This window comes from Pristiophorus japonicus, chromosome 18 (genome assembly GCF_044704955.1).
Source record: "Pristiophorus japonicus isolate sPriJap1 chromosome 18, sPriJap1.hap1, whole genome shotgun sequence".
NCBI classification, from domain to species: Eukaryota; Metazoa; Chordata; class Chondrichthyes; family Pristiophoridae; genus Pristiophorus; species Pristiophorus japonicus.
In genome coordinates this window covers 113410487-113437573 of record NC_091994.1, presented here as the reverse complement: position 1 = coordinate 113437573, position 27087 = coordinate 113410487, and the positions used below count along the sequence as shown (strand labels likewise).

General features: G+C 42.5%; 1 protein-coding gene across 3 annotated transcripts in view; it reads left to right on the top strand.

Moving 5' to 3' along the window:
• cfap74 (cilia and flagella associated protein 74) overlaps positions 1 to 27087 on the top strand; it is a 224664-nt gene that overhangs the window by 90894 nt on the left and 106683 nt on the right. For all 3 annotated transcript variants that reach the window (XM_070860623.1, XM_070860622.1, XM_070860624.1), the window contains 7 exons: positions 4862 to 5032; positions 7730 to 7848; positions 9995 to 10061; positions 13839 to 13928; positions 15278 to 15424; positions 16444 to 16489; positions 20245 to 20315. In XM_070860623.1, coding sequence (XP_070716724.1) covers positions 4862 to 5032; positions 7730 to 7848; positions 9995 to 10061; positions 13839 to 13928; positions 15278 to 15424; positions 16444 to 16489; positions 20245 to 20315 — 711 coding nt within the window. The remainder of the gene's footprint in view (positions 1 to 4861; positions 5033 to 7729; positions 7849 to 9994; positions 10062 to 13838; positions 13929 to 15277; positions 15425 to 16443; positions 16490 to 20244; positions 20316 to 27087) is intronic.

The window sequence follows — 27087 nt, the reverse complement described above, 5'->3', positions numbered from 1 at the left end:
TGAAGATTCTGCTATCAATGATGGTGTGAATGCCCAGGGGTTTGAGAATCAAAGAGTGTGGGGGGAGGGAGGTGCTTGCTATTGAGGGAGTGCAGCGAAGGTTCACCAGACTGATTCCCGGGATGGCAGGACTGACCTATGAGGAGAGACTGGATCGACTGGGCCTTTATTCACTGGAGTTTAGAAGGATGAGAGGGGATCTCATAGAAACATATAAAATTCTGACGGGACTGGACAGGTTAGATGCAGGAAGACTGTTCCCGATGTTGGGGAAGTCCAGAACCAGGGGACACAGTCTAAGGACAAGGGATAAGCCATTTAGGACTGAGATGAGGAGAAACTTCTTCACTCAGAGAGTTGTTAACCTGTGGAATTCCCTGCCGCAGAGAGTTGTTGATGCCAGTTCATTGGATATATTCAAGAGGGAGTTAGATATGGCCCTTACGACTAAAGGGATCGAGGGGTATGGAGAGAAAGCAGGAAAGGGGTACTGAGGTGAATGATCAGCCATGATCTTATTGAATGGTGGTGCAGGCTCGAAGGGCCGAATGGCCTACTCCTGCACCTATTTTCTATGTTTCTATGTTTTAATTGCAGACACCACTCGAGAGCCTTGAAGTCAAAATAGTCTCAAGCCTATTTTTAATAGTATTATTTATTAAATTGCTTTTAGTTATTAAAATAAAATAGAACAACTAAGTTTTAAAGCAATAGATGAGCAATGTTTGATAGTTCCATTTTGAACTCATTAAGAACTAAGCATCTGTCTAATTTTGATTTAAAAGCTTCGAGGATGCATTAAGATGAAGATTCTGCTATCAATTGACGTTTACAATAAATCTTCCTATACTGCCAGATGCTGCTATATTTTCTAAATGAGGAGCTCATCATGTCTGAACTGAATATAATTCTGCAGGGGTTCCTCCGGTCACCACTGGAGTTTCCTTACTGCCTTATAAGGTGCTTCTGCCTGCCCCTCACAGGACACAGGACGTGGTGGAGCCAGGAGCGAGACTTCCTGCTGTTCCTCAGTCGCAACCAGGCATCTATGTGGCGGCTGGTGCACCAACTGAATGGAGGCACACTAGCTTCTACAAGAATGCATGGGTAACCCCACTGGTGAAGTCCTGGCCAGGCATCCGTAAAAAATAAATTAAAATTAAAAGAATTTCAAAAAGTGTTTCTTAAAATTTGGTCCGAAGTGCATGAGATCATTGGCAGGGTCACCTTTGAGGTGTGAGCCAATCCACTCCCACCTCCCAAGGCAGGAAGATCATGGAAGTTTCTGTGGTCATGGAGCAGGTAGCCACCAGTGATGCTTATGTCTGCCTGCCCCATGCAAATAAACTGCTCTCCTGCTGACCTAACAATCCCCGACAGGATCAATGCTGCAGTGCACCATCGGGCACGATCTGAGGAAATTCAGGGCCAATTATTTGTGTTTTGGTTTGGTAGGTCCAGTACATCAGAATAATTTTTGTGCCAAACTAATAGCTGACAAGCAGCCCTTCAATTTTACCATTATGAACATAATTTATGTTGCTTAGGTATCCATGTTGATTTTGATTAATTAGGTCTAATCAATTCTAAACAGCTCCATGAAGTTTATCCACAGTTATGCTCGTTACCGCTGCAAACATTTTTCTGAATGATTCACCCGAAAAGTAGCTATAATTTGAAATCCACTCAATTTTGAAAGCTCTGTCTGAGAAGCTGCTGTTCTGTACTTTAAAAAAAATGGTTTGCTACTCAAGACTCTAAAATAAGCCCAGTAATCTTTTTCTGAGTGGAACAGTAAATAGTTTTGACAGAAGATTTAAAGTTGCAAAGAATGACTTTTCCTTTAAATAGTACCTTTTGTAAAATACGGCCTTTAGGCTCTGTTTGCCCAGTCTAACCCGGACTGTGATTGTGGTAGAGTATACAAAACTGCCACATGAATGATCATACTGTCTGTCACTGTGTCCTAACATACTGATACTACTTGATGGGGTAGAAGGGAGGCACTGGAATTCTACTGCTTATTTTTCCAGTTGACCAACATTCGGTATTTATTACTTGTCATTTACTGCTGGTTGAATACAGTAAAATTTGACACAATCTGTGCTACCTTTGACACGAGTTAAACTGGTTACAATAACAATGGGATTACATGGGATATACGGCACAGAAACAGGCCATTCGGCCCAACCAGTCCATGCCGGTGTTTATGCTCCACTCGAGCCTCCTCCTGTCTTTCCTCATCTAATTCTGTCTGCGTAACCCTCTATTCCTTTCTTCCCCATTAGTTTGTCCAGCCTCCCCTTAAATGCATCGATACTATTCGCCTCAACCCCTCCCTGTGGCAGCGAGTTCCACATTCTCACCACTCTCTGGTTAAAGAGGTTTCTCCTGAATTCCCCATTGGATTTCTTGGTGATGATCTTATATTGATGGACACTAGTTATGCTCTTCCCCACAAGTGAAAACATTCTCTCTGTATCCACTCTATCAAAACCTTTCATCATTTTAAACACCTCTATTAGCCTTATTTTTTCAAGAGAAAAGAGACCCAGCCTGCTCATCCTTTCCTGATATGTATACCCTCGCATTTCTGTAAATCTTCTCTGCACCCTCTCCAGTGTCGCTATATCCTTTTTATAATATGGCGACCAGAACAGTATGCAGTGCTCCGTGTGGTCTAACCAAGGTTCGATGCAGATAATGCACTATTCCCGTTGATTGAATTAGTACTGCTTGCAAGTGAAAGCAGCATTAGTTGTGTTAAATTGAAACATTTAACCTCTGTGAAATCAGCATAAATAAATAAATTACCTTCTGCATGTTAAATGTTCTAATTCATCCGCATTTCTCTTGTAATCAGATAATATTTTTTGTTTGTTTGAGATTATTTAAAATTACTTTATGGATTCAAAAATATCTGAGGTTATGAATAAGGAAAGGCGCTTTTGCTAATGATTATCACAATTAATCGCTAGTTGTTAAAAGTACTCCAAACCTCATGGAAGTAAATTCATAAAATGTTTCACCTATAATAAAGTCAGGAAAAGTAGAAAATTATTGAAATAACACAGTTAAATGGTGTTCTGGAATTTATAGTTGTTGGATTGAAATTGTGGTAAATGATAGGCAGAGATTTAAATCATTACCATCCAGAAATTTCCTCCAGCTAAATATTGGAAAGACTAAAGCCATTGTCATCAGTCCCCGCCACAAACTCTGTTCCCTAGCCACCGACTCCATCCCTCTCCCTGGCAACTGTCTGACCTCTCCTGGCCAGCCTCCCATCTTCCATCCTCCATAAAGTTGAGGTCATCCAAAACTCTGCTGCCTGTGTCCTAACTCGCACCAAGTCCTGCTCACCCAGTTTTAATTTTCAAATCCCTCCATGGCCTTGCCCCTCCCTATGCCTGTAGCCTCACAAACCTCTGAGATCTCTGTGCTCCTTCAATTCTGCCCTCTTGAGCATCCCTGATTATAATCGCTCAACAATTGGTGACTGTGCCTTCAGCTGCCGGGGCCCCAAGCTCTGGAACTCCCTCCCTAAACCTCTCTACCTCTCTCTCCTCCTTTAAGATGTCCCCTACCTCTTTGACCAAGCTTTTGATCATCTGCCCATATATCTCCTTATGTGGCTCGGTGTCAAATTTTGTTTGATAACACTCCTGTGAAGCGTCCTGGGACGTTTTACTATGTTAAAGATGCTATATAAATACAAGTTGTTGTTGTAGAAGTTAACTGAAAAATGTTTCGCTGACTACAGCATGTGTTGCCGAAGTAGGTTTTGATTTATTGCAGTAGCATGCTGATGTCAATGTACAGTGGGGTGTCATTTATCCAAACACTTCAGGTTGGGCAAACAAATCATTTATATAATTGATAACCTATTAATTTCAATCGTGTACTTGGTAACATGATATTAATTCAGCATGGAAACTGACAGATCATTTGATAAAATAATACATTCAGGTATGCTGGCAAATCTACTAGCTTGGTTACTTGATCAATTTGATAAATATCTTCAAACTACTGTAAGGGCATGGTGCATCATAATTGAAGTCGTTTTGTGTATTTTCAAAATACCTTTTTAAAAAGTATCAACGTACTGCAACCCCGGTGAGACCACACCTGGAGGATTGTGTACAGTTTTGGTCTCCTTACCCAAGGAAGGATATACTTGCCATAGAGGGAGTTCAACGAAGGTTCACCAGACTGATTCCTGGGATGGGGGGATTGTCCCATGTGGAAAGATTGTGAAGGCCTGGCCGTTTAGAGGAATGAGAGGTGATCTCATTGAAATATGCAAAATTCTTATAGGCCTTGTCAGGGTAGATGCAGGGAGGATGTTTCCCCCTGGCTGGGGAGTCTAGAACTAGAGGTCACAGTCTCAGAATAAGGGGTCAGCCATTTCGGACTGAGATGAGGAGAAACATCTTCACTCAGAGGGTGGTGTATCTCTGGAATTCTCTGCCCCTGAGGGCTGTGGAGGCTCAGTTGTTGAATATATTCAAGACCGAGATCGATAGATTTTTGAATATTAAGGGAATCAAGGAATTTGGGGATTGGGCAGGAAACTGGAGTTGAGGTAGACGATCAGCCATGATCTTACAGAAGGGCGGAGTAGGCTCGAGGTTCCGAATTCTTATGTTCTAACCCCTACCTACTCCTAGCAGCATTTTTTGGTTCTTTTGCTTTTTAGAGAAAATGTATTAGTGTCAACTGCTGCTGGCTTTAAAGGTAGGAAACAATAAAAACTCTCTCAGTGGGTAAGGAGGCCGAGGTGTCCTGTATATATAGGCTTAATTTTTCAAGACTTTGTTACCCTACCCTATGTTGGATTTATTTTCTGTATCATGTTAAGGATGAAACCACCACCAAACATTTAGCTGTCGGTACTAGTAAAATGGAACAAGAGATCTTTGCTCGCCAGTTGGAAAAGCAAAAAAGTGGGATCGTCCAAAAACAAGTCGCCGCTGGACGGGAATTCAAAGGCTGCCCTTTCTACAGCAAGCCCGATATTATCCACTTCCAGGTTGGTGTTATATCATCAATTCAAACAGTTGCAGGTTCTTTAAAATCTGTTAGTACCAATGTTGAAAGTTAGCTTATTCTTCATAAGCGTCCTACACATACACCGAAGAGAAGAACGTAGAGATCTGTGGGTGGGACTTCTTTGTTTGAAAGCTGAATGCATTCTGTGATGGCAAGGAAGCTGCTGCCTAAACTAACCCCCACCTCCCTTAATTGCTTTAATATGACAAAGGTGGGTCAATTCCATTGTAACCATTGATATTCAGCAACTTGAACCATGGGCAAATACGTGGCATATTCTTCCCTTTCATCCTATCCTGAAATTTACAGAGGGCGAAATGGGCCTGCTGTGTGCCTCCCCTAAGCGCCTCCTGGTGTTTTTACCGGGTAGGAAAGGGCACTACCGGTTCCCGCAAAATTGCGCGGGAGTTAGCAGAGGCGTCATACTGGTAGCACCCAGCCCCTGCCGGTCGAGCCCCGACCTGCTGCACCTCCGGCGATGACATTATCGCTGTGCACACTGATCCCTTTCTGCCTCATGGCGGAAATTGAGTAGCCCCATGAGACTGCCACAAACGATGTCAGCGCCAGGCTTGCGGGTCACAAACCGGGCTGCACTTCGCTCGCGGGGCGAAACTTAAAGGGGAGGTGCGCTTCACTATTTTTATTTTTAGGCCGACTTACCCGGTCCGGCCTCGGTGCGGTTTTCCACTGTCTCAACTCCACTATCCCGCTCTATTCCCATACCCCTGTCTTGAATATACTCAAAGATTCACTGACCTCTGAGCAAAGAAATTCCTACTCACCTCAGTCCCAAATGGCCGTCCCCTTATCCTAAGACTGTGACCCCTAGATCTGGACTCTCCAGCCAAGGGAAACATCCTCCCAGCATCTGGCCTGTCAAGCCCTTTACATACGCCTCATCAACAATAGAAAATCACGCAGCCCTGGGCCTGCTATACTTGCTGCATCACGAGTGAATTATGTAAATGAGCTGACCTTTTACTTGCCAAGATTAACTCCGTTCTGTGCATGTCTGCAATGCCATGGTAGATAAATTATTTTAATCTGGAGGCTTTTTTTTCAAGAAACCTCATCATATTTTTGTGTGTAAAATTTACTAGCATTTCATTGGGTTTAACATGATAGAAATCTAAGGAAAATAGATTACAATTAATAGGAAATAGAAAAGATATTGTGCTGAGTTTAACTCGGCATCCACTCTGTGAATATTGGCCATCTTTCCTAACTCCTGTTCCTTTTGTTTTTTTCCTGTTTGTGTTGGCTGCCTTCGCTTGACTCCCTGCTAATGTTGTTTATGTCTCCTCGCTGCTGGTAATTTTGTTCCCGACTGCGTCCTCCTGCTGATCTTCCCTTTTCTAATTTCAATTCTCGGGCATTCCTCTTTCTCTCTGGTGATTTGACTGGTTCAACGAATTTCACAGCCTTTTCCGTTGCATCTCATCCTCACAGATAATGCAGATGCAGGCAGGTTACTTAACTTGGAATTTGAGAGCAGAACTGGAGAACATCAGTATAAAATTAATGACCCCGAGGAAATACTTTCGATTAAAAGAATGATTCCCCTACAGACGAGTGAATATGCGGGGCAGACTCCCAATGAAAGCAAGCAATGCCGCACCAGTTAATACCTCAAAAAATAAATCAGCTGTTGGGGCTGTGGACACGTTATGCCATGGAGGGCAACAATCAGGGTTGTATAAAGATACACTAAACGTCACAGATCAGAAAAGCCTATTCAACCTATCGCGGTTTATCCCCGCAGTACAATTAATTCTCTCATCATGACATCGAATTCTGTTCAGAATAACCTCAATATTTACCAGTATTATGTTGCTTGGCAGACTAGTTTAAACATTTATCACTCTTTGAGTTCTTTCTGATACCTGGTCTAAATGTTCACTCATTTTCATTTATATCCTGAGGCCCTAGCTTCTTGGTGTGTTATACAGTAATAACCTGGGTTTGTGTGTGTGATATAGCACACATCTGTCACACTTCACATATCACATTTCAGTGTCAAAAGTAAAAAAACCCACATAATTTCATGCTGGTTTCTTCTGACATACAGCCAGAAATTTGCAACATCTGTTTATATGCAAACTTCCTCACCGAATTGCCTTAGAATGAACCTCTAATTGTCCAAGGATATAAAGAAAGACTTGCATTTCTATAGCGCCTTTCACAACCTCAGGACGTCCCAAAGCGCTTTACAGCCAATGAAATACTTTTTGACGTGTAGTCACTGTTGTAATGTAGGAAATGCAGCACTCAATTTGCGCACAGCAAGCTCCCACAAACAGCAATGTGATAATGAGCAGATAATCTGTTTTTAGTGATATTGATTGAGGGATAAATGTTGGCCAGGACACCGGGGATAACTCCCCTGCTCTTCTTCAAAATAGTTCCGTGGGATCTTTTACGTCCACCTGAGAGAGCAGACAGGGCCTCGCTTTAACATCTCATCTGAAAGACGGCATCTCTGACAGTGCAGCACTCCCTCAGTACTGCACTGGAGTGTCAGCCTAGAATTTTTTGCCTGTTCGACTGATGCTCAGTTCGTGCACTGCATTTTGAAATTCACCAATTTGTTTTGTTCTGTTACAGCTCATTGTACAGAATGAATTGAGGTAAAATGGTAACAGTCATGTTATACTGTACACTGTTGTGTTTTTAGAACTTCGATGTTGGGAAAACATACAAGAAAAAGGTGATGCTGATAAATGCCTCGTACGGGATCACTTTCTGCAGGCTGATTGACGTCACTGATAATCTGAAGGACTTTATTGAAGTTGAGTGAGTATTGTGTGAAAACTAGGAACATGTGAAACAGACATTTGAAATGAAACAATTAGGTTGTATAGAGATAAAATTGTAATATTGTAAACGTCTTATTTTTCTTTGGTCATATATTATATTTACTGCCAAACAAAGGAACATGCGGCTTTATTTTGAGTGCATTTACTTTAATCAATAATATAAATAGAGCAGAAATGGCACGGAGCTGTGTGATACATTCTGATAATTCACAAGGAGCAAAGTTATGAGTTAATTATGGTCAGCTCAATCAGTTGTATAAGTCATATCACACATCTACCCAGCACAGGCTCGACGGGACAAATGACATCTTTCTGTGCTGTAACCATTCTATGATTTCTGATTCATTTATTCTGTTTATACAATTCAATTCAACAGATAAATAATTAAGATGAAAATTGCAGTGATGCTTTTAATTCTTCCTCATTCACTCAATGTCTTCTTCTTAGGCAGTCCCTTGGAGTCGAGGATGACTTGCTTCCACACTAATGAGTTCTCGGGTGACTGATGAGTCCAATGCGGGAATGTCTATATAATATTTTCAGGGCATAATCCACACTCTGGGAAAATCAAGGTCCTTAGAATGGTAGATCTGTAGTTTGTCGATTTAGAATGGTACTCATCATGTGGACTTTAGCCCCGATTAACTCGGGCAGAAGCTGGCGAGCAGCAGTTGAGGCTGGTGCCAAACTGTCCAGACCTCACCTTTTTTTTAATGGCAGTTAATTTATGAAAATATGAATAATTCCCATGTCGTATCTTGTGCTGCATTTTCTTACGGACCACTATTGATTCTGTCGCTAAGCTGCAAAGTTCCCTCTATACATGCGCAAGAGTAATGGCTATTTGAAAGCAAGTCTTTTCTTTAATGATTTACAGTTAGTCACTGAAGTCCCTCTCTTGGTCAAGAGTAGTTCTGGTCTCCATCAACTGGCAACTTTTAAAATTTTCAGTTCAATACTCTGCCTCTGAAATAATCTCTATTATCACAGTAATAAAAATATTGAAATGACATGACTAATTTTAATACTGTAACACAAACTCCATACAGTCCCGGCGAGTGGAGAAGTGGTCTCTGGGATGACACCCAGTGGACTGGAGTGGCGACTTGCATCACATTTAGCCAGTTCTCCTGGTTGAACGTTGTGAGTCAGGGACTTTTGTTCCGAAACCAACCCACAGCACGATCTGCTGGATGCAAAGCAAGCAAAGAAATAGGATGCTCATGTGTCGTTAGGCACAGAAGAGAAGAAGAACTCTATACAACTAAACCAAATAGTTAGAATAGAATTTTGAGCAAAAAAAAAATCAATATTTCTCGTTACCTTACCCATCCTGATTACTCTTAAAGCTGTTTGGCTCAGTTATTTCAATCATCTCAAAGATAGCTACACCTGAACAGGAACAGAGTGACTGACCAAGCACAAGTTTACGTATAACCTTCTCAAACACTTTAACTCACTACTATAAACCAGCAAATTCAAAGACAACTCAAAACACTCCATTTTCATGTTGCATTCAGCTTGTCTGTGACAATTAGTGCGTTTTTTTTCCAAGGGATTTGTTGGTATGTAGTTGTTAGAGAATAAGTGTCGCTCTGTTGGTGTAGGGAATATAGGGGGTGAAATTGATCTTGGGCACTGGCACATAGCGAGCAGTCGTGAATCGGCAGCCCGTTTTACACCCCGTCTGATTTCCATTGAAGATGATGGAAAAGAAAATCAGGCGGTGTGAAAAGCAGGCCGCCAATTCACTATCACCCGCTTTACACTGCACCCAATGTCTGTTTCACCCCACTATCTTCGGGGTAATTTGTACAACTGATTTTTGTACATCACTACATCAATGGTAATATTGCTTTGCTTTGTTCTTGCCACGACTATAGTGGAGAGGGTTCAATTGGAGACTGAGAGAAAGTTAACAGCTTGAAGATCAGTCGGTGACCGCTGGCTTTAAACTGGCCATGTTAATCTTTGTCCTGAACATACGTTCTGTCCCATTATGTGATCATATTTATCGGATTAACCTCTTCTAGTTACTTTAATGTAACAACAGCAGATTTGGAGTGTGATGGATGTCTTATAAAGCTTCTTGTTACATTGCATTTTACTGTATTTAATCCTAGATTCAAGCCTCCAGGTCAAATTTCAGCTGGTATGTCTTGTGACATGACAGTGATTTTCAAACCTATGGTAAGAAGAATTGTATGCATGATCAACGATGTGTTATGCCTTAAGTATCCACTCTTAGTAAAACTAGCTACTGCAATGCTTTCTTCAGTTAAGAAGTCCTGTTTGTTTTTATGGTATGCTGATAGCTGTGCCTCTTATAGTGCAGTTCTCAATCCTTTCTCTTGAAAAGGGCCAATTAAAATCATTGTACATCATTGTATATAAATGACCAGACACTGTTTACATGCATAATGTTGAGTTTCTTGGTCCAAGTGACGTGTTGGAAGGATGTGTGGAGAGTTCAACACCTATGTATTGGAAATGTACAAGTCTTACTACATTCATGATTTGGGTCTTGCATGTGTGATTACTGCAATGGAAATTCTCCTGGAGAAGCTCTATTGCTTCTTGGGTTTGCCATTAATGGGGGTAGCGACAGACCTATCCACAACCTGATCCAGCATATACTTGTCTTCTCCCTGTGGTGTTTTTACCTTGGTGAGTGATGGAATACTCTCCACTTGCCTGGATGAGTGCAGCTCCAACAACACTCAAGAAGCTTGATACCATCCAGGACAAAGCAGCCGCTTGATTGGCCCCCCATCCACCACCTTCAACATTCACTCCCTCCACCACCGGCGCACCGTGGCTGCAGTGTGTACCATCTACAAGATGCACTGCAGTAACTCACCAAGGCTTCTTCGGCAGCACCTCCCAAACCCGCGACCTCTACCACCTGGAAGGACAAGGGCAGCAGGCGCATGGGAACACCACCACCTCCACGTTCCCCTCCCAGTCACACACCATCCCGACTTGGAAATATATCAGCCGTTCCTTCATCGTCGCTGGGTCAAAATCCTGGAACTCCCTCTAAACAGCACTGTGGGAGCACCTTCACCACACGGACTGCAACGGTTCAAGAAGGCGGCTCACCACCACCTTCTCAAGGGGCAATTAGGGACGGGCAATAAATGCCGGCCTTGCCAGCGACGCTCACAATCCGGAACGAATTAAAAAAAGATTCTCTGAGCACATTACTATCAGTTGCAATGTTTTCCTCAGAAGCTGTGACCATTACCTTCTCTTTCCCATACATGGGCTTTTGCCCTTTTATTTTTAACTTCTTTCAAGTTTTCGGCTAAGTATGGTCATTCCAGTGAGTCGATTGAATTGGGTGCCCTTCCCTATTTTCTCCCATTTTTCCAGTGCCCCAACACTTGAACCTCCTGCATTGTTGGTTGTGGATTCCAACCAAGTGCAGGTGAGATGCTGAGGAATGCCTCACCGTATAGTTAGAAGTGTTTGTATACTATTATGATATATAATATAAAAACATTAAAAGATCATGAAGCAAATTATATTAAAAAGAGCATAAAAAATAAATGAGTTAGTGGAGAATGTCGAAAGACATGGAACTAACCAGATAGATTAAGAATGTAATTCTGACATTGCTTTGTAACAGAGTTTTAAATCATTTGTATAATTACTTTTAGAATAATTTTAAATTGCGATGGTAACTGCCTTGGTTAGGTCTTGTATATCACAAATTGCTGATCAAACTTAATTTTAAATCCAACTTATCTTGGACGACAAACATTTCTAGACAGGCTGGGGTAGATTTCTGTTCTTACCGTCTCGACGTTAAGCAGCATCTGGGTAGATGAAAATCTGGCAGGGAGGATTGCATGCCGATAGCAGAACTCACCTGATTTTCCTTCCATCGAAATTAACAGAATATAGAGGACACTGTGTTATTTCAACTAGAGGTGATCCAAAACTCAGCAGCCCGTGTCCTAACTCGCACCAAATCCTGCTCACCCATCACCTCCTGTGCTCGCTGACCTACATTGGCTCCTGGTTAAGCAACGCCATTTCAAAATTCTCATCCTTATTTTCAAATCCCTCCATGGCCTCGCCCCTCCCTATCTGTGTAATCTCCTCCAGCCCCACAACTCCACCCCGAGATGTTTGCGCTCCTCTAATTCTGCCCTCTTGAGCATCCCTCATTATAATCACTTAATCATTGGTGGCCGTGCCTTCTGTTGCCTGGGCCCCAAGCTCTGGAACTCCCTCCCTAAACCTCTCCATCTCTCTACTTTTCTTTCCTCCTTCAAGACGCTTCTTAAAACCTACCTCTTTGACCAAGCTTTTGGTCACCTGCCCTTTATAAAGGCGCTACATAAATACAAGTTGTTCATTGTTCTTCTAAAAAATCTTAACTGTATAATTTCCATATATTTGTATTTGTATTTTCACGGATGAATTAAAAGTAGACACAAAATTAGTTCATGAACAAATGTGAATTCTGGAAAGAAAGAAGTTGCATTTACATACTGTGTTGCATGTCCTTGGGATGTTCCAAAGCACTTCACAAACAATCGATTACTTTTGAAGTCTTGTTATGTAGTAAATGCTGCAGTGAATTTATGCATAACAGTGTCACAAATAGCAAATAAGATATGTAAGTAGCTAATGTATTTTGTCGGTTGGGAGATTATTATTGACCAGGATACCGGGAGAATTCCTTGGCCTCTTTAAATAGTACAATGGAATCTTTTATATCCTCCTGAGCAGGCAAATGGGGCTTCAATTTACCATCTCATCCAACAATCAGCACTCCCTCATTACTGCACTGAAATGTCAGGCTAGATTATGTGCTCAAGTCCTGGAGCAGGGTTTGGGCTCGCAACCTTCCGACCCAGGAGTGAAGGTGTCACCAACTGAGCCAACTTGACGCAAGAAATCCAAAATAATAACAGGCTAATCAGCATCTGAGAAAGGTTAGCATTTTAGGTATGATCCTAAACTTACAGTTTCAAAGAAAACCAAAACTAAAGGCAGAATAACTGCATTTTCTGGGCCTGAAAAGCCATGAGTTTTCCCGATCCCAGCAGTTATGCCGGGATCACTGGTGTCCTGTGTTGATCCTGCTGAAGTTTGCCAGTGGGTGCATCTTTGGTACCCACTTGCTCCTTGCTGTGGGGAACTCCTGTGCCTGGGCAATATCGGGTGAGGGGTGGGAAATCCCAGACCCATGTTAAAAGGGGCTGATCCAAATATTTTTTTTAAATTAGCTTAATCTTGAGGGGTCATCCAGGCCACTTCCCTACCTGGACTCCTCAATGGGATCCACTTCTGGAGGCCAGTGTACCTCTCCGCATGGAGCCTGGCTAAATGGGAGTGTGGTTGGATAATTGGATGCAGAAGTCAGTGTGCCCAATTTCTAATCCATAGCACCATTGAGTACGTCTGAGCACTAGGAGCCTTGCCTTGCAAAGGTTATCCTTGTATTCCTAGCTGATTTTTGAAATCCAGCTTTTTTCATACAAGTATCTGAAGAACTGAATCTGTGAAGGATCAGAAATAATCCTCGGTGCACTATCTGTGTGAGCCACGCATATTTGATATTTGTGCTGATGAAGATTGGCATTGAAATAAGAGGGGAAAACCATGCAAATAGACAATGGAAGGTCATGTGAAATTGTGGAAGATACTTAACAAGATGTTGAAGTGCTGAGATCAGGAAGACATTGAAGGCAGAGGTTAACATTGACCAAATAGGAGAGTCATATAGGTAGTGACATAATTTAGCAGACACAAATATGCCAGGTGGTTTTAAGATAAAGAGGAAAACTAGAGGCAGAAAATTTACAGCCAAAAATTAAAAAAGAAACAAAAGTTTAAAGAGAGGAATGGATAAATGTAAGTTTTAGAGTAGCTAATGTTGGAGGAAAGAGTTTGATAATGGTGACAATTAATGTATAACTCCATGAAGATTTTTTTTATGTTTGTACTCAGGTTGATGAAGATGTTGAAGGAGAGGTAATGTTACGGGCTCATATTGGTTCCTTTACTGTTCCGCTTAAGTGTACAACTAAAAAATGTGATGTAAGTCTTGGCAGAAAATATGTGCACCTTTGTCATTTTTGTGTTTATGGTTTGAATTGTGTCTATGTATAAAGACAAAGCAACTTTCCACATTCCATTCTAGTACCTGGGCTATAGTGATGCCACTTCCCTATGGATTTCAATATCCAGAAACCCATGTAGTTTAGTCCCTGGGCATCTATTTGAGAAGCTCTAAGGTGGAGTCTCAAAACCTGCAAGGACAACACTGTAGTTGTCTACCTCCTATAACATTCACAGGGACATCTACTGTGTCTTATTGAAGACATGTTTGAGGATATTAAGAGTGAAAAGACCAGCTGAGGTGCCAATATTTTATCTGAGCCTCAGCTGTTAGATTCCAGAGATCTCAGCAGGTCATATTATGCCCATTTCTTGATGGTCACCAGCGCAGCACAGACTCGTAAGAAGAGTATAGCTTCTTCAGAGACATGCATGAGGAGAAATTTCTTCACTCAGAGGGTGGTGAATCTTTGGAATTCTCTACCCTAGAGGGCTGTGGAGGCTCAGTCGTTGAGTATTATCAAGACTGAGATCGCTAGATTTTTGGATACTAGGTGAATCAAGGGGTATGGGGATAATGCAGGAAAGTGAAGTTGAGGTAGATCAGCTCATGTTTTGTGATCTTATTGAATGGTGGAGCAGGCTCGAAGAGCCAAATGGCCTACTCATGCTCCTATTTCTTATGTTCTTGTGCTTCTTATTTAGCTCATTCTGTTATAATCTGAGAGAGGAAAAGCAGAAAGCAAAATGTTGTAGCCTTGCAGCCATAGTTTAGTTTACCTTTTTGAACTGGCCCAAGCTTCGTGCTCCAGGGGAGGTCTGGGTGGTTTGCCAGTCTACCTGATAGGACCGACGTTGGTTTAACGTCTCACCTGAAAGACGGCTCCTCCAACAGTGCAGCTTTCCCTCAGTACTGAACCTTGCATGATTCTTCAACAAATGTTTTTTTAGTGTAGATATTTTGTGATTTAGTGTAGATATTTTGTGATTTGTGGGGAAAAATTGGCCTTCCTTTAGAGCTCAAGGTGCCGAAGTTCAGATGAAAGAGGTGACATGATAGGAAGAAGTGGAAGAAAGAACAATGAGACAAAAACGTGTTAATGTACCTGCATTGGTATTTCTAATTGTTTCAAAAGGCCCTCATTCCTAGTATCAGTGGGCACACTTTGATAAATTGTTATAAACTTTCTGCATATACTGGGGTTTTAGATTGGAATCTTAAGTTTGCAGTTAATAAGAAAGACTAAACTTGTATATACTTTGGAAAGTGTTATTCCAACATAAACTACAATTCACTATGAGTAATAACTTTTTATTGGTTCCTGTAGCTTTTTGTCGATCGAGAAGTTGTTGATTTTGGCGCCCATATTGTTGGTGAAACAATTACACAGGTCATAACTCTGACCAACCGGGGAGCACTCGGCACTTATTTTGAGTTTCTGCAAGTACTTTCCAAGCCACAGTCCTTTAATCAGGTAAGCATGCTCAGATGGTGTCAAACTTCCTTTAAGGAAACCATCAATGATAGTATATAAAAACTGAAAAAGCTTCTTGCTTCTCTCTCCAGTCGCTGCCTGACCCGCTGAGATTTCCAGCATTTTCTGTTTTTATTTCAGATTCCAGCATCCACGGTATTTTGCTTTTGTATCAATGATAGTAAATGTGTTTAGACGTGTTGCAAAATTCCAAAACAGTGGTGGGGATTATTTTAATCAATTTGTTTACATCGCTTTTGAAAATATGTAACAGCTACTTCTTATTCCAAATCAGAAACTTGATTATACTACACCTTTAATGGTACAGATGTAAAGCATTGTAGGGAGGTGATGAATGTTGAAAGGGAGGGAATTGTTGAGTGTGGTGGGTAAAAGTAGCATTGGCAGGTATTATTGAGAGAGGTGAAGAGCTGTAGTCACCCTTGCTGCTCTTGCGAGGTCATTGAACCTCTTCCCCAGGACCTGGCTTTAGTGTTGGGTAATGCTCATGGCCCTGAACTTCTCATCCAGGCCTGATCATCGCCCTGGCAATGCACCTACGAGTGCAGGGGAACAGAATCTCCCTCCTTGCCCTGATCACCTCCACCAGGACCTCCACGGAGGCATCTGAAAACCTGGGGGAAACACTACCTCTCATTTCAGATTTGCCTACTTGCAGCATTGTAACTGTGACATGTGAAAGCAGCGAATGCAAGCTCGTTTTAAGAGGTACACTCCTGCTTTTAAATAGACCCAGGGAGGCCGGCCAGCTGGAGATTGCACAGAGGCAGTGAGCTGCTGGTCTGTTTTTCAACATGATCAGGTGACAGCCCGTCAATCATATTAAAACGAGGCCTGACCATTAAAATCACTCAGGCCGCACGCTGGCGATGCCACGGGGTTTTCACTTGTCCTCGCTTGTCCGATTCCTGCCCCCAGTTAAAATGGCTTGGAATTGTTTATATTTAGGTTAACTGTCATTATGCTATATGCCATATAATTTGCTTTTATTTTTCTAGGGAACAGAGACAATAACTGTTTTTGGAGGAATTTCAGAAGAGCAAGGTAACCTGCTACGTTCAGAAGTTGAATTTACAAAATCAGCCTTTCCTTCATAAACCCTAGCACAGCAATACATTCCCAACTTAACTATGATAGATTCAAGAAATTATACATCTGGCACAAAGCTTAGAAAGCTTGGAGAGCTGAAGCATATAGAATCATAGAAATTTACAGCACAGAAGGAGGCCATTCGGCCCAATATGTCCGCACCGGCCGATAAAGAGCTATCCAGCCTAATCCCACTTTCCAGCTCTCGGTCCGTAGCCCTGTAGGTTGCAGCACTTCAGGTGCACATCCAAGTACTTTTTAAATGTGGTGAGGGTTTCTGCCTCTACCACTCTTTCAGGCAGTGAGTTCCAGACCCCCACCATCTTCTGGGCTAATTTTTTCCCCCACAAATCCCCTCTAAACCTCCCCCCAATTACTTTAAATCTATGCCTCCTGGTTGTTGACCCCTCTCCTAAGGGAAATAGGTCCTTCCTATCCATCTAGGCCCCTCATAATTTTATACACCTCAATAAGGTCTCCCCTCAGCCTCCTCTGTTCCAAAGAAAACAGATCCAATCTTTCCTCATTGTTAAAGTTCTTCAGTCCAGGCAACATCCTCTTAAATCTCCTCTGTTCCCTCCCTAGTGTAATCACCTTTCTTGTAATGTGGTGACCAGAACTGCACGCAGTACTCCAGCTGTGGCCTAACCAGTGTTTTATACAGTTCAAGCATAACCTCCCTGCTCTTGTATTCTATGCCTTGGCTAATAAAGGCGAGTATTCCGTATGCCTTCTTAACCACCTTATCTACATGGCCTGCTACCCTCAGGGATCCGTGGACATGCACGCCAAGGTCCCTTGGAAAACTGCAAATGTAATGCACCTGTTTAAAAAAGGAGGCAGACAGAAAGCAGGAAACTATAAACCAGTTAGCCTAATATCTGTCGTTGGTAAAATGCTGGAGTCCATTATTAAGGAAGCAGCAGCAGGACACTTGGAAAAGCATTATTCAGTCAATTGTACAGGGTATTGGTGAGGCCACACCTGGAGTACTGTGTACAGTTTTGGTCTCTGTACTTAAGGAAGGATATACTTACATTGGAGGCTGTTCAGAGAAGGTTCACTGGGTTGATTCCGGAGGTGAGCGGGTTGACATGAAGATAGGTTGAGCCTATACACATTGGCGTTCAGAAGAATGAGAGGTGATCTTATCAAAACATATAAGAAAATGAGGGGGCTCGACAAGGTGGATGCAGAGAGGATATTTCCATTCATAGGGGAAACTAAAACTAGGGGACATAATCTCAGAATAAGGGGCTGCCCATTTAAAACTTAGATGAGGAGGAATTTCTTCTCTGAGGGTTGTAAATCTGTGGAATTCTCTGCCCCAGAGAGCTGTGGAGGCTGGGTCATTGAATATATTTAAGACGGAGATAGACAGATTTTTGAGCGATAAGGGAGTAAAGGGTTATGGGGAGCGGGCAGGGAAGTGGAGCTGAGTCCATGATCAGATCAGCCATGATCTTATTGAATGGTGGAGCAGGCTCGAGGGGCTGTATGGCCTACTCCTGCTCCTATTTCTTATGTTCTTATGATCTTGATTCCACACATTTCCAATAGAGCCACTGGTGTTAAAATCGGAAAGTGATTTATTTAAATATTCAAGATCTTTATTCCATGTTTTGAGTGTTATATTCTGTGATTCCATCCATTGTCCCATTAAAACACATCAGTGGCCTGGTAAATAACATATGAGGCTCCAGATTTGCGAAGTTAGAAAGCATGTATAGTTTGGGTGTTACATGACGCATGGGAACCACAACTATTGCGAAGTTTAACCTGAATCAGATTTTGCAATTTGTCTAGTAGAAGAATTATTCTCCTTCTTTGTTTATAAAACATCCTGACAATTATATGGATACATATTCTAATACCGGCAGTGTCAGCCTGCATATGCCTACAATTTCATCCAACAGGCTGGGAGGACGAACAGCATTTGAATTTTGATTTGAGTTACCATTGGATCTACAGCACATTCAGTCCAACTGCTCTATGTCGGTATTTATGCTCCGCAAGAGCCTCCTCCCACCCCTCTTCATCTAATCCTATTCCTTTTTCCCTCATGTGCTTATCTAGCTTTCTCTTAAATGTATCTGTTACTCGCCTCGACCACTCCCTGCGCTAGCGAGTTCCACATTCTTCTTCATGAGCAGAAATTTTCTCCAATTAAATATTGGGAAGACCGAAGCCATTATCTTTGGTCCCCGCCACAAACTGCGTTCTCTAACCACTGACTCCATCCCTCTCCCTGGCATCAGTCTGAGGGTGAACAAGACTGTTCGCAACCTAGGTTTGACCCTGAAATGAGTTTCCAGCCACATATATGCGGCATAACTAAAACCTCTGTAACATTGCCCGCCTTCTCGCCTGCCTCAGCTCATTCGCTGCTGCAATCCTCAGTCATGCCTTTGTTACCTCTAGACTGGACTACTCCAACTCATTCCACACCACGTAAACTCGAGGTCATCCAAAACTCAGCAGCCCGTGTCCTAACTCGCACCAAGTCCCGCTCACCCATCACCCTCTGTGCTCACTGCCCCGTGTCCTAACTCGCATCAAGTCCCGCTCACCCATCACCCCCTGTGCTCGCTGCCCCGTGTCCTAACTCGCACCAAGTCCCGCTCACCCATCACCCCCGTGCTCACTGACCTACATTGGCTTCCGGTTAAACAACGCCTCGATTTCAAAATTCTCATTCTTGTTTACAAATCACTCCATGGCCCCGCCCCTCCCTATCTCTGTAATCTTTTTCAGCCTCACAACTTCACAAGATGTTTGCGCTCCTCAAATTCTGGCCTCTTGAACATCCCTGATTATAATCGCTCAACCATCGGTGACCGTGCCTTCTGTTGCCTGGGCCCTAAGCTCTGGAACTCCATCCCTAAACCTCTCCGCCTCTCTACCTCTCTTTCCTCCTTTAAGACTCCCCTTAAAGACTACCACTTGAAACAAACTTTTGGTCATCTGCCCTAATTTCTTCTTTTGTGGTTCGGTGTCAAATTTATCTGTTTGACTGTAACACTGCTGTGAAGCGTCTTGGGACGTTTTTCTACGTTAAAGGCGCTATACAAATAAAAGTTATTATTATTATTACTGTTCTCTGCGTAAAGAAGTTTCTCCTGAATCCCTTAGTGACTATATTTATGGCCTCTAGTTTTGGTCTTCCCCACAAGTGGAAACATTTTCTCTACGTCCACCTTGTCAACCCCTTTCATAATCTTAAAGACCTCTATCAGGTCACCCCTCAGTCTTTGAGAAAAGAGTCCCAGCCTGTTCAGCCTTTCTTGATGAGTAGTTAGTTTTGGTTCTGGTGTCATCCTTGTGAATCTTTTTTGCACCTTCGCCAGTGCCTCTATATCCTGTTTATAACATGGAGGCCAGAACAGTGCACAGTACTCCAAGTGTGGTCTAAACATGGTTCTATACAAGTTTACCATAACTTCTCTGTTTTTCAATGTTATCCCTGTAGAAATGAGCCCCAGTGCTTGGTTTGCTTTTTTCTGGCCTTATTAACCTGCGTTGCTACTTTTGGTGATTAATGTAACTGTACCCCCAGATCCCTCTGTTCCTGTACCCCATTTACACTCTCATTATCCAAGTAGTATGTGGCCTCCTTACCAAAATGCACCACCTCACATACATCAATATTGAAATTAATTTGCCAATTACATGACCGTTCTGCAAGTTTATTAATGTCTTCTATTTATTAGAATTGCCAGAGTATTCTTCAGATTTATTTGATACTGAACAAGAGTTTTGCACTGAAATCAAAGTTGGCCAGGTAAGAATAATGGAAGCGATGGTGAGTAAAACGGAATTCTCACATATTTGTACATTAATGTACTGTTTTGATTTTCACTGCAGATGTGACAAATCAGAAAACAGCATTCAAGTGAAAACACCTTAGGCTAAATTTTCTAACCCCCTTGTTGCTTGTTTCTTAATAGATCAGGTTAGGATAATTGCTCCATGATTTGCTAGACTATGTCCTGTATGTAATAAAAACAGTGCAGTCACGGAAATGCCTTTCAGTGGAATCAACACCAGCTGGGTTATAAAATATAATGTTACTGTAACCAAAAGGAAGTATAAAATGTTATAAAGCTAAAGTGAGAGACTAAATTATTGAGTTACAAACTTATTGAAAGATAGTATAGGCATGTTATTATATCCCAGAACAAATGGCATACTGGTAATTAACAAGTAAGGTTTATCTATTTAGTTGATTCACTTTAGATCAATTGAAAATGTGTGGTGATTATTTCATGGTCTCATGCCACAAAGCCTGAGAGTATGCCTAGGATATTAGCATACAAATATTGAATGCATTTACTTTGAAATTGCTCTCTCTGCCATTTTAGTAGAGGGGGCTTTAAGCACTTTAAAACAAATGGGTTAGCGCCTCCACTAAAGTATCAAAGAGAAGAATTTCAGAGAAACACATCAGTATTCCACTGCATAATTTCAAAGGCTTTGTTAATTATTGGGCCGTAATTTGCACCCCCTATGGGGTGCGTATGAGGTGCACTGCGCATGCGCTGAAACCCAGAACTTGCGATCTGTCAACCATCCTCTCGATAGATTGTACGAATCCGAAAGAAAAGGGACCCCGCGGGCGCAGAGTCGGGCTATTTGCCCAACTCGTGCCCAGCGATTGCCGGGAAATTCGTGCGCCTGATAAAAGCAGGGGTAAGGCCTGCTTTTACCAGCATGAGAGTTTTAAAAAAAATAGAAAAATAAAATGCGATCACTCATTTACACATTAAAAACCTGCCCAATAAAGTACGTTTATTTTTAACCCATTAAAACATATTTTTTTAAAAATCAAAAAATTACATTTTTGTTCAAAATATTTAATTGAATGGTATTTTAATTAATTTTAAATATGTATGGATTTTAAAAATGTATTTCATGTATTTGTATATTTTTTAAGTGATCCCCATTCATACTTATGGCAATTCCGTATAAACAGAAACTCCACAAGTATGAATGGAGATTCCCTTATTGGTTGGGCCGGCCCATGTGATCCAGGGGCGCTCGCGAACCACCCGCGCCTCCGGAATACGTGGGCCTCTACCCGCGGGTACCCAGAGAGGCCCAGGAGCACAAATCTTCGAACCTCCCGGACCACCAGGTAAATTCGTAGATTTTTTGCAGGTCAAAGACATCTGCCTGCGGGAAGCCTCCGACCACAATTTCTACCCCAGTAAGTATGGTTTTTTGTTTATGTATTAAGTTATATCATCCGGTTTATCGCAAACATTTCGTTAGTAATTTGGCTTATTTTTTCAGAATGTGAAAATACCCCTGACTACCATTTCCATCAATTAATTATAGAATTCATAGAAACATAGAAACATAGAAAATAGGTGCAGGAGTAGGCCATTCGGCACTTCGAGCCTGCACCGCCATTCAATGAGTTCATTGCTGAACATGCAACTTCAGTACCCCATTCCTGCTTTCTCGCCATACCCCTTGATCCCCCCAGGTAGTAAGGACCTCATCTAACTCCTTTTTGAATATATTTAGTGAATTGGCCTCAACAACTTTCTGTGGTAGAGAATTCCACAGGTTCACCACTCTCTGGATGAAGAAGTTTCTCCTCATCGCGGTCCTAAATGGCTTACCCCTTATCCTTAGACTGTGACCCCTGGTTCTGGACTTCCCCAACATTGGGAACATTCTTCCTGCATCTAACCTGTCTGAACCCATCAGAATTTTAAACGTTTCCATGAGGTCCCCTCTCATTCTTCTGAACTCCAGTGAATACAAGCCCAGTTGATCCAGTCTTTCTTGATATGTCAGTCCCGCCATCCCGGGAATCAGTCTGGTGAACCTTCGCTGCACTCCCTCAATAGCAAGAATGTCCTTCCTCAGGTTAGGAGACCAAAACTGTACACAATACTCCAGGTGAGGCCTCACCAAGGCCCTGTACAACTGTAGCAACACCTCCCTGCCCCTGTACTCAAATCCCCTCGCTATGAAGGCCAACATGCCATTTGCTTTCTTAACCGCCTGCTGTACCTGCATGTCAACTTTCAATGACTGATGTACCATGACATCCAAGTCTCGTTGCACCTCCCCTTTTCCTAATCTGTCACCATTCAGATAATAGTCTGTCTCTCTGTTTTTACCACCAAAGTGGATAACCTCACATTTATCCACATTATACTTCATCTGCCATGCATTTGCCCACTCACCTAACCTATCCAAGTCACTCTGCAGCCTCATAGCATCCTCCTCGCAGCTCACACTGCCACCTAACTTAGTGTCATCCGCAAATTTGGAGATACTACATTTAATCCCCTCGTCTAAATCATTAATGTACTGTGTAAACAGCTGGGGCCCCAGCACAGAACCTTGCGGTACCCCACTAGTCACTGCCTGCCATTCTGAAAAGTACCCATTTACTCCTATTCTTTGCTTCCTGTCTGACAACCAGTTCTCAATCCATGTCAGCACATTACCCCCAATCCCATGTGCTTTAACTTTGCACATTAATCTCTTGTGTGGGACCTTGTCAAAAGCCTTCTGAAAGTCCAAATACACCACATCAACTGGTTCTCCCTTGTCCACGCTACTGGAAACATCCTCAAAAAATTCCAGAAGATTTGTCAAGCATGATTTCCCTTTCACAAATCCATGCTGACTTAGACCTATCATGTCACCTCTTTCCAAATGCGCTGCTATGACATCCTTAATAATTGATTCCATCATTTTACCCACTATCGATGTCAGGCTGACCGGTCTATAATTCTGTTTTCTCTCTCCCTCCTTTTTTAAAAAGTGGGGTTACATTGGTTACTCTCCACTCCATAGGAACTAATCCAGAGTCTATGGAATGTTGGAAAATGACTGTCAATGCATCCGCTATTTCCAAGGCCACCTCCTTAAGTACTCTGGGATGCAGTCCATCAGGCCCTGGGGATTTATTGGCCTTCAATCCCATCAATTTCCCCAACACAATTTCCCGACTAATAAGGATTTCCCTCGGTTCCTCCTTCTTACTAGACCCTCTGACCCCTTTTATATCCGTAAGGTTGTTTGTGTCCTTCTTAGTGAATACCGAACCAAAGTACTTGTTCAATTGGTCTGCCATTTCTTTGTTCCCCGTTATGACTTCCCCTGATTCTGACTGCAGGGGACCTACGTTTGTCTTTACTAACCTTTTTCTCTTTACATATCGATAGAAACTTTTGCAATTCGTCTTAATGTTCCCTGCAAGCTTCTTCTCGTACTCCATTTTCCCTGCCCTAATCAAACCCTTTGTCCTCCTCTGCTGAGTTCTAAATTTCTCTCAGTCCCCAGGTTCGCTGCTATTTCTGGCCAATTTGTATGCACTTCCTTGGCTTTAATACTATCCCTGATTTCCCTTGATAGCCACGGTTGAGCCACCTTCCCTTTTTTATTTTTATGCCAGACAGGAATGTACAATTGTTGTAGTTCATCCATGCGGTCTCTAAATGTCTGCCATTGCCCATCCACAATCAACCCCTTAAGTATCATTCGCCAATCTATCCTAGCCAATTCACGCTTCATACCTTCAAAGTTACCCTTCTTTAAGTTCTGGGGACCATGGTCTCTGAATTAACTGTTTCATTCTCCATCCTAATGCAGAATTCCACCATATTATGGTCACTCTTCCCCAAGGCGCCTCGCACAACAAGATTGCTAATTAATCCTTTCTCATTACACAATACCCAGTCTAAGATGGCCTCCGCCCTAGTTGGTTCCTCGACATATTGGTCTAGAAAACCATCCCTTATGCACTCCAGGAAATCCTCCTCCACCGTATTGCTTCCAGTTTGGTTAGCCCAATCTATGTGCATATTAAAGTCACCCATTATAACTGCTGCACCTTTATTGCATGCACCCCTAATTTCCTGTTTGATGCCCTCCCTAACATCAGTATTACTGTTTGGAGGTCTGTACACAACTCCCACTAACGTTTTTTGCCCTTTGGTGTTCTGCAGCTCTACCCATATAGATTCCACATCATCCAAGCTAATGTCCTTCCTAACTATTGCATTAATCTCCTCTTTAACCAGTAATGCTACCCCACCTCCTTTTCGTATTATTCTATCCTTCCTGAATGTTGAATACCCCTGGATGTTGAGTTCCCAGCCCTGATCATCCTGGAGCCACGTCTCTGTAATCCCAATCACATCATATTTGTTAACATCTATTTGCACAGTTAATTCATCCACCTTATTACGGATACTCCTTGCATTAAGACACAAAGCCTTCAGGCTTGTTTTTTTTAAACACCCTTTGTCCTTTTAGAATTTTGCTGTACAGTGGCCCTTTTTGTTCTTTGCCTTGGGTTTCTCTGCCCTCCACTTTTCCTCATCTCTTTTCTGCCTTTTGCTTTTGTCTCCTTTTTGTTTCCCTCTGTCTCCCTGCATTGGTTCCCATCCTCCTGCCATATTAGTTTAACTCCTCCCCAACAGCACTAGCAAACACTCCCCCTAGGACATTGGTTCCGGTCCTGCCCAGGTGCAGACTGTCCGGTTTGTACTGGTCCCACCTCCCCCAGAACCGGTTCCTATGCTCCAGGAATTTGAATCCCTCCCTGCTGCACCACTGCTCAAGCCACGTATTCATCTGCGCTAACCTGCGATTCCTACTCTGACTAGCACGTGGCACTGGTAGCAATCCCGAGATTACTACTTTTGAGGTCCTACTTTTTAATTTAGCTCCTAGCTCCTTAAATTCGTTTCGTAGGACCTCATCCCTTTTTTTTACCTATATCGTTGGTACCAATGTGCACCACGACAACTGGCTGTTCTCCCTCCCTTTTTAGAATGTCCTGCACCCACTCCGAGACATCCTTGACCCTTGCACCAGGGAGGCAACATACCATCCTGGAGTCTCGGTTGCGGCCGCAGAAACGCCTATCTATTCCCTTTACAATTGAATCCCCTATCACTATCGCTCTCCCACTCTTTTTCCTACCCTCCTGTGCAACAGAACCATCCACGGTGCCATGAAATTGGCTGCTGCTGCCCTCCCCTGATGAGTCATACCCCTCAACAGTACTCAAAGCGGTGTATCTGTTTTGCAGGGGGATGACCACAGGGGACCCTTGCATTTCCTTCCTTGCACTACTCTTCTTGCTGGTCTTCCATTCCTTAGCTGGCTGTGGACCCTTCACCTGTGGTAAGACCAACTCGCTACACGTGCTACTCACGTCATTCTCAGCATCGTGGATGCTCCAGAGTGAATCCACCCTCAGCTCCAATTCCGCAACGCGGTCCGTCAGGAGCTGGAGGCGGATACACTTCCCGCAGATGTAGTCGTCAGGGACACCGGAAGTGTCCCTGAGTTCCCACATGGTACAGGAGGAGCATATCACGTGACCGAGCTCCCCTGCCATGACTTAACCCTTAGCTACACTTAAATTGGCAACTACAATGTTAAAAGTTACTGACTGATATAAAAAAGAAAGAAAAAGAAAAGCTACTCACCAATCGCCAGCCAATCACTTACCCCCTTGGCTGTGACATCACCTTTTGATTTCTTTCTACTTTTTTTTTGCCTTCTCTCCCAGCTGGAGCTGTACAAGCTCCGCCTCTCGACGACTCCTGCCTCTCTCGACGTTCCCCGCACTGCCCGACTGCTGGGCCTTTATAGGCCGCTGCCTCTCGACGACTCCTGCCTCTCTCGACGCTCCCCTGATGCCGTTCCAAACTTACTGTTTGTTGCATTTACCACTAGATGCCTGTCAGCCAGTCTGTAAGCCTATATATTGAGGTTGTAACAGCTTGCATCTTATCTACCATGGATAGGGCTATGTGGCCATTTATATATGCAAAGTGCTATTCAAAAAATCTAAATCAAACACTCATCATCGCATTTAATGAGATTGCAACCAATTTGCAAAGTTATAAGACCAGTTTACTATCTGTTTTGCTGTCCTTTTTCTACATCTGTTTACATGATACAGGTCTTGCTGTTTATCGTTGAATGTTTTTAAAACAGCAAATGATGGCATGTATCACAAAGCTGTGCACTGGCAAAGACATCCCAGAAGGACAGATTGCTATATGTTGGAAAGACGAAGAAGGGTTTGCTATTGGCCAAGCACAACTTAAAGCACAGTGAGGGCATTTATTGAAAAGCTCAAGAATGTGAGCTATGTAGCAACCAATAACAATGACCATTCGTAGAGGAATAAAGAGATTTAGGAGTTCAAATTGTGAACCATAAATAGGGGTATTATAATAATAACTTGTATTTACATAGTGCCTTTAACTTAGTAAAACGTCCCAAGGCGCTTAAAGTACAGAGTATAAAAGCAAAGAGGAAATACGAAAAATATACAAATCATTGGTTAACCACAATTCGAATACTGCATCCATGGTGGGTGCCTTACTTCAGGAAAGATGTCAAAACCATGGCCATGGAGAAAGTACTGAAGAGATTCACTGAGCTGATACCAAGGCCAAGAGGCTTTCGTTATGAGTACAGATTAGAGAAATTGGGATAAAATAGAAAATGCTGTAAATACTCAGCAAGTCAGGCAGCATCTATGGAGAGAGAAACAGAGTTAA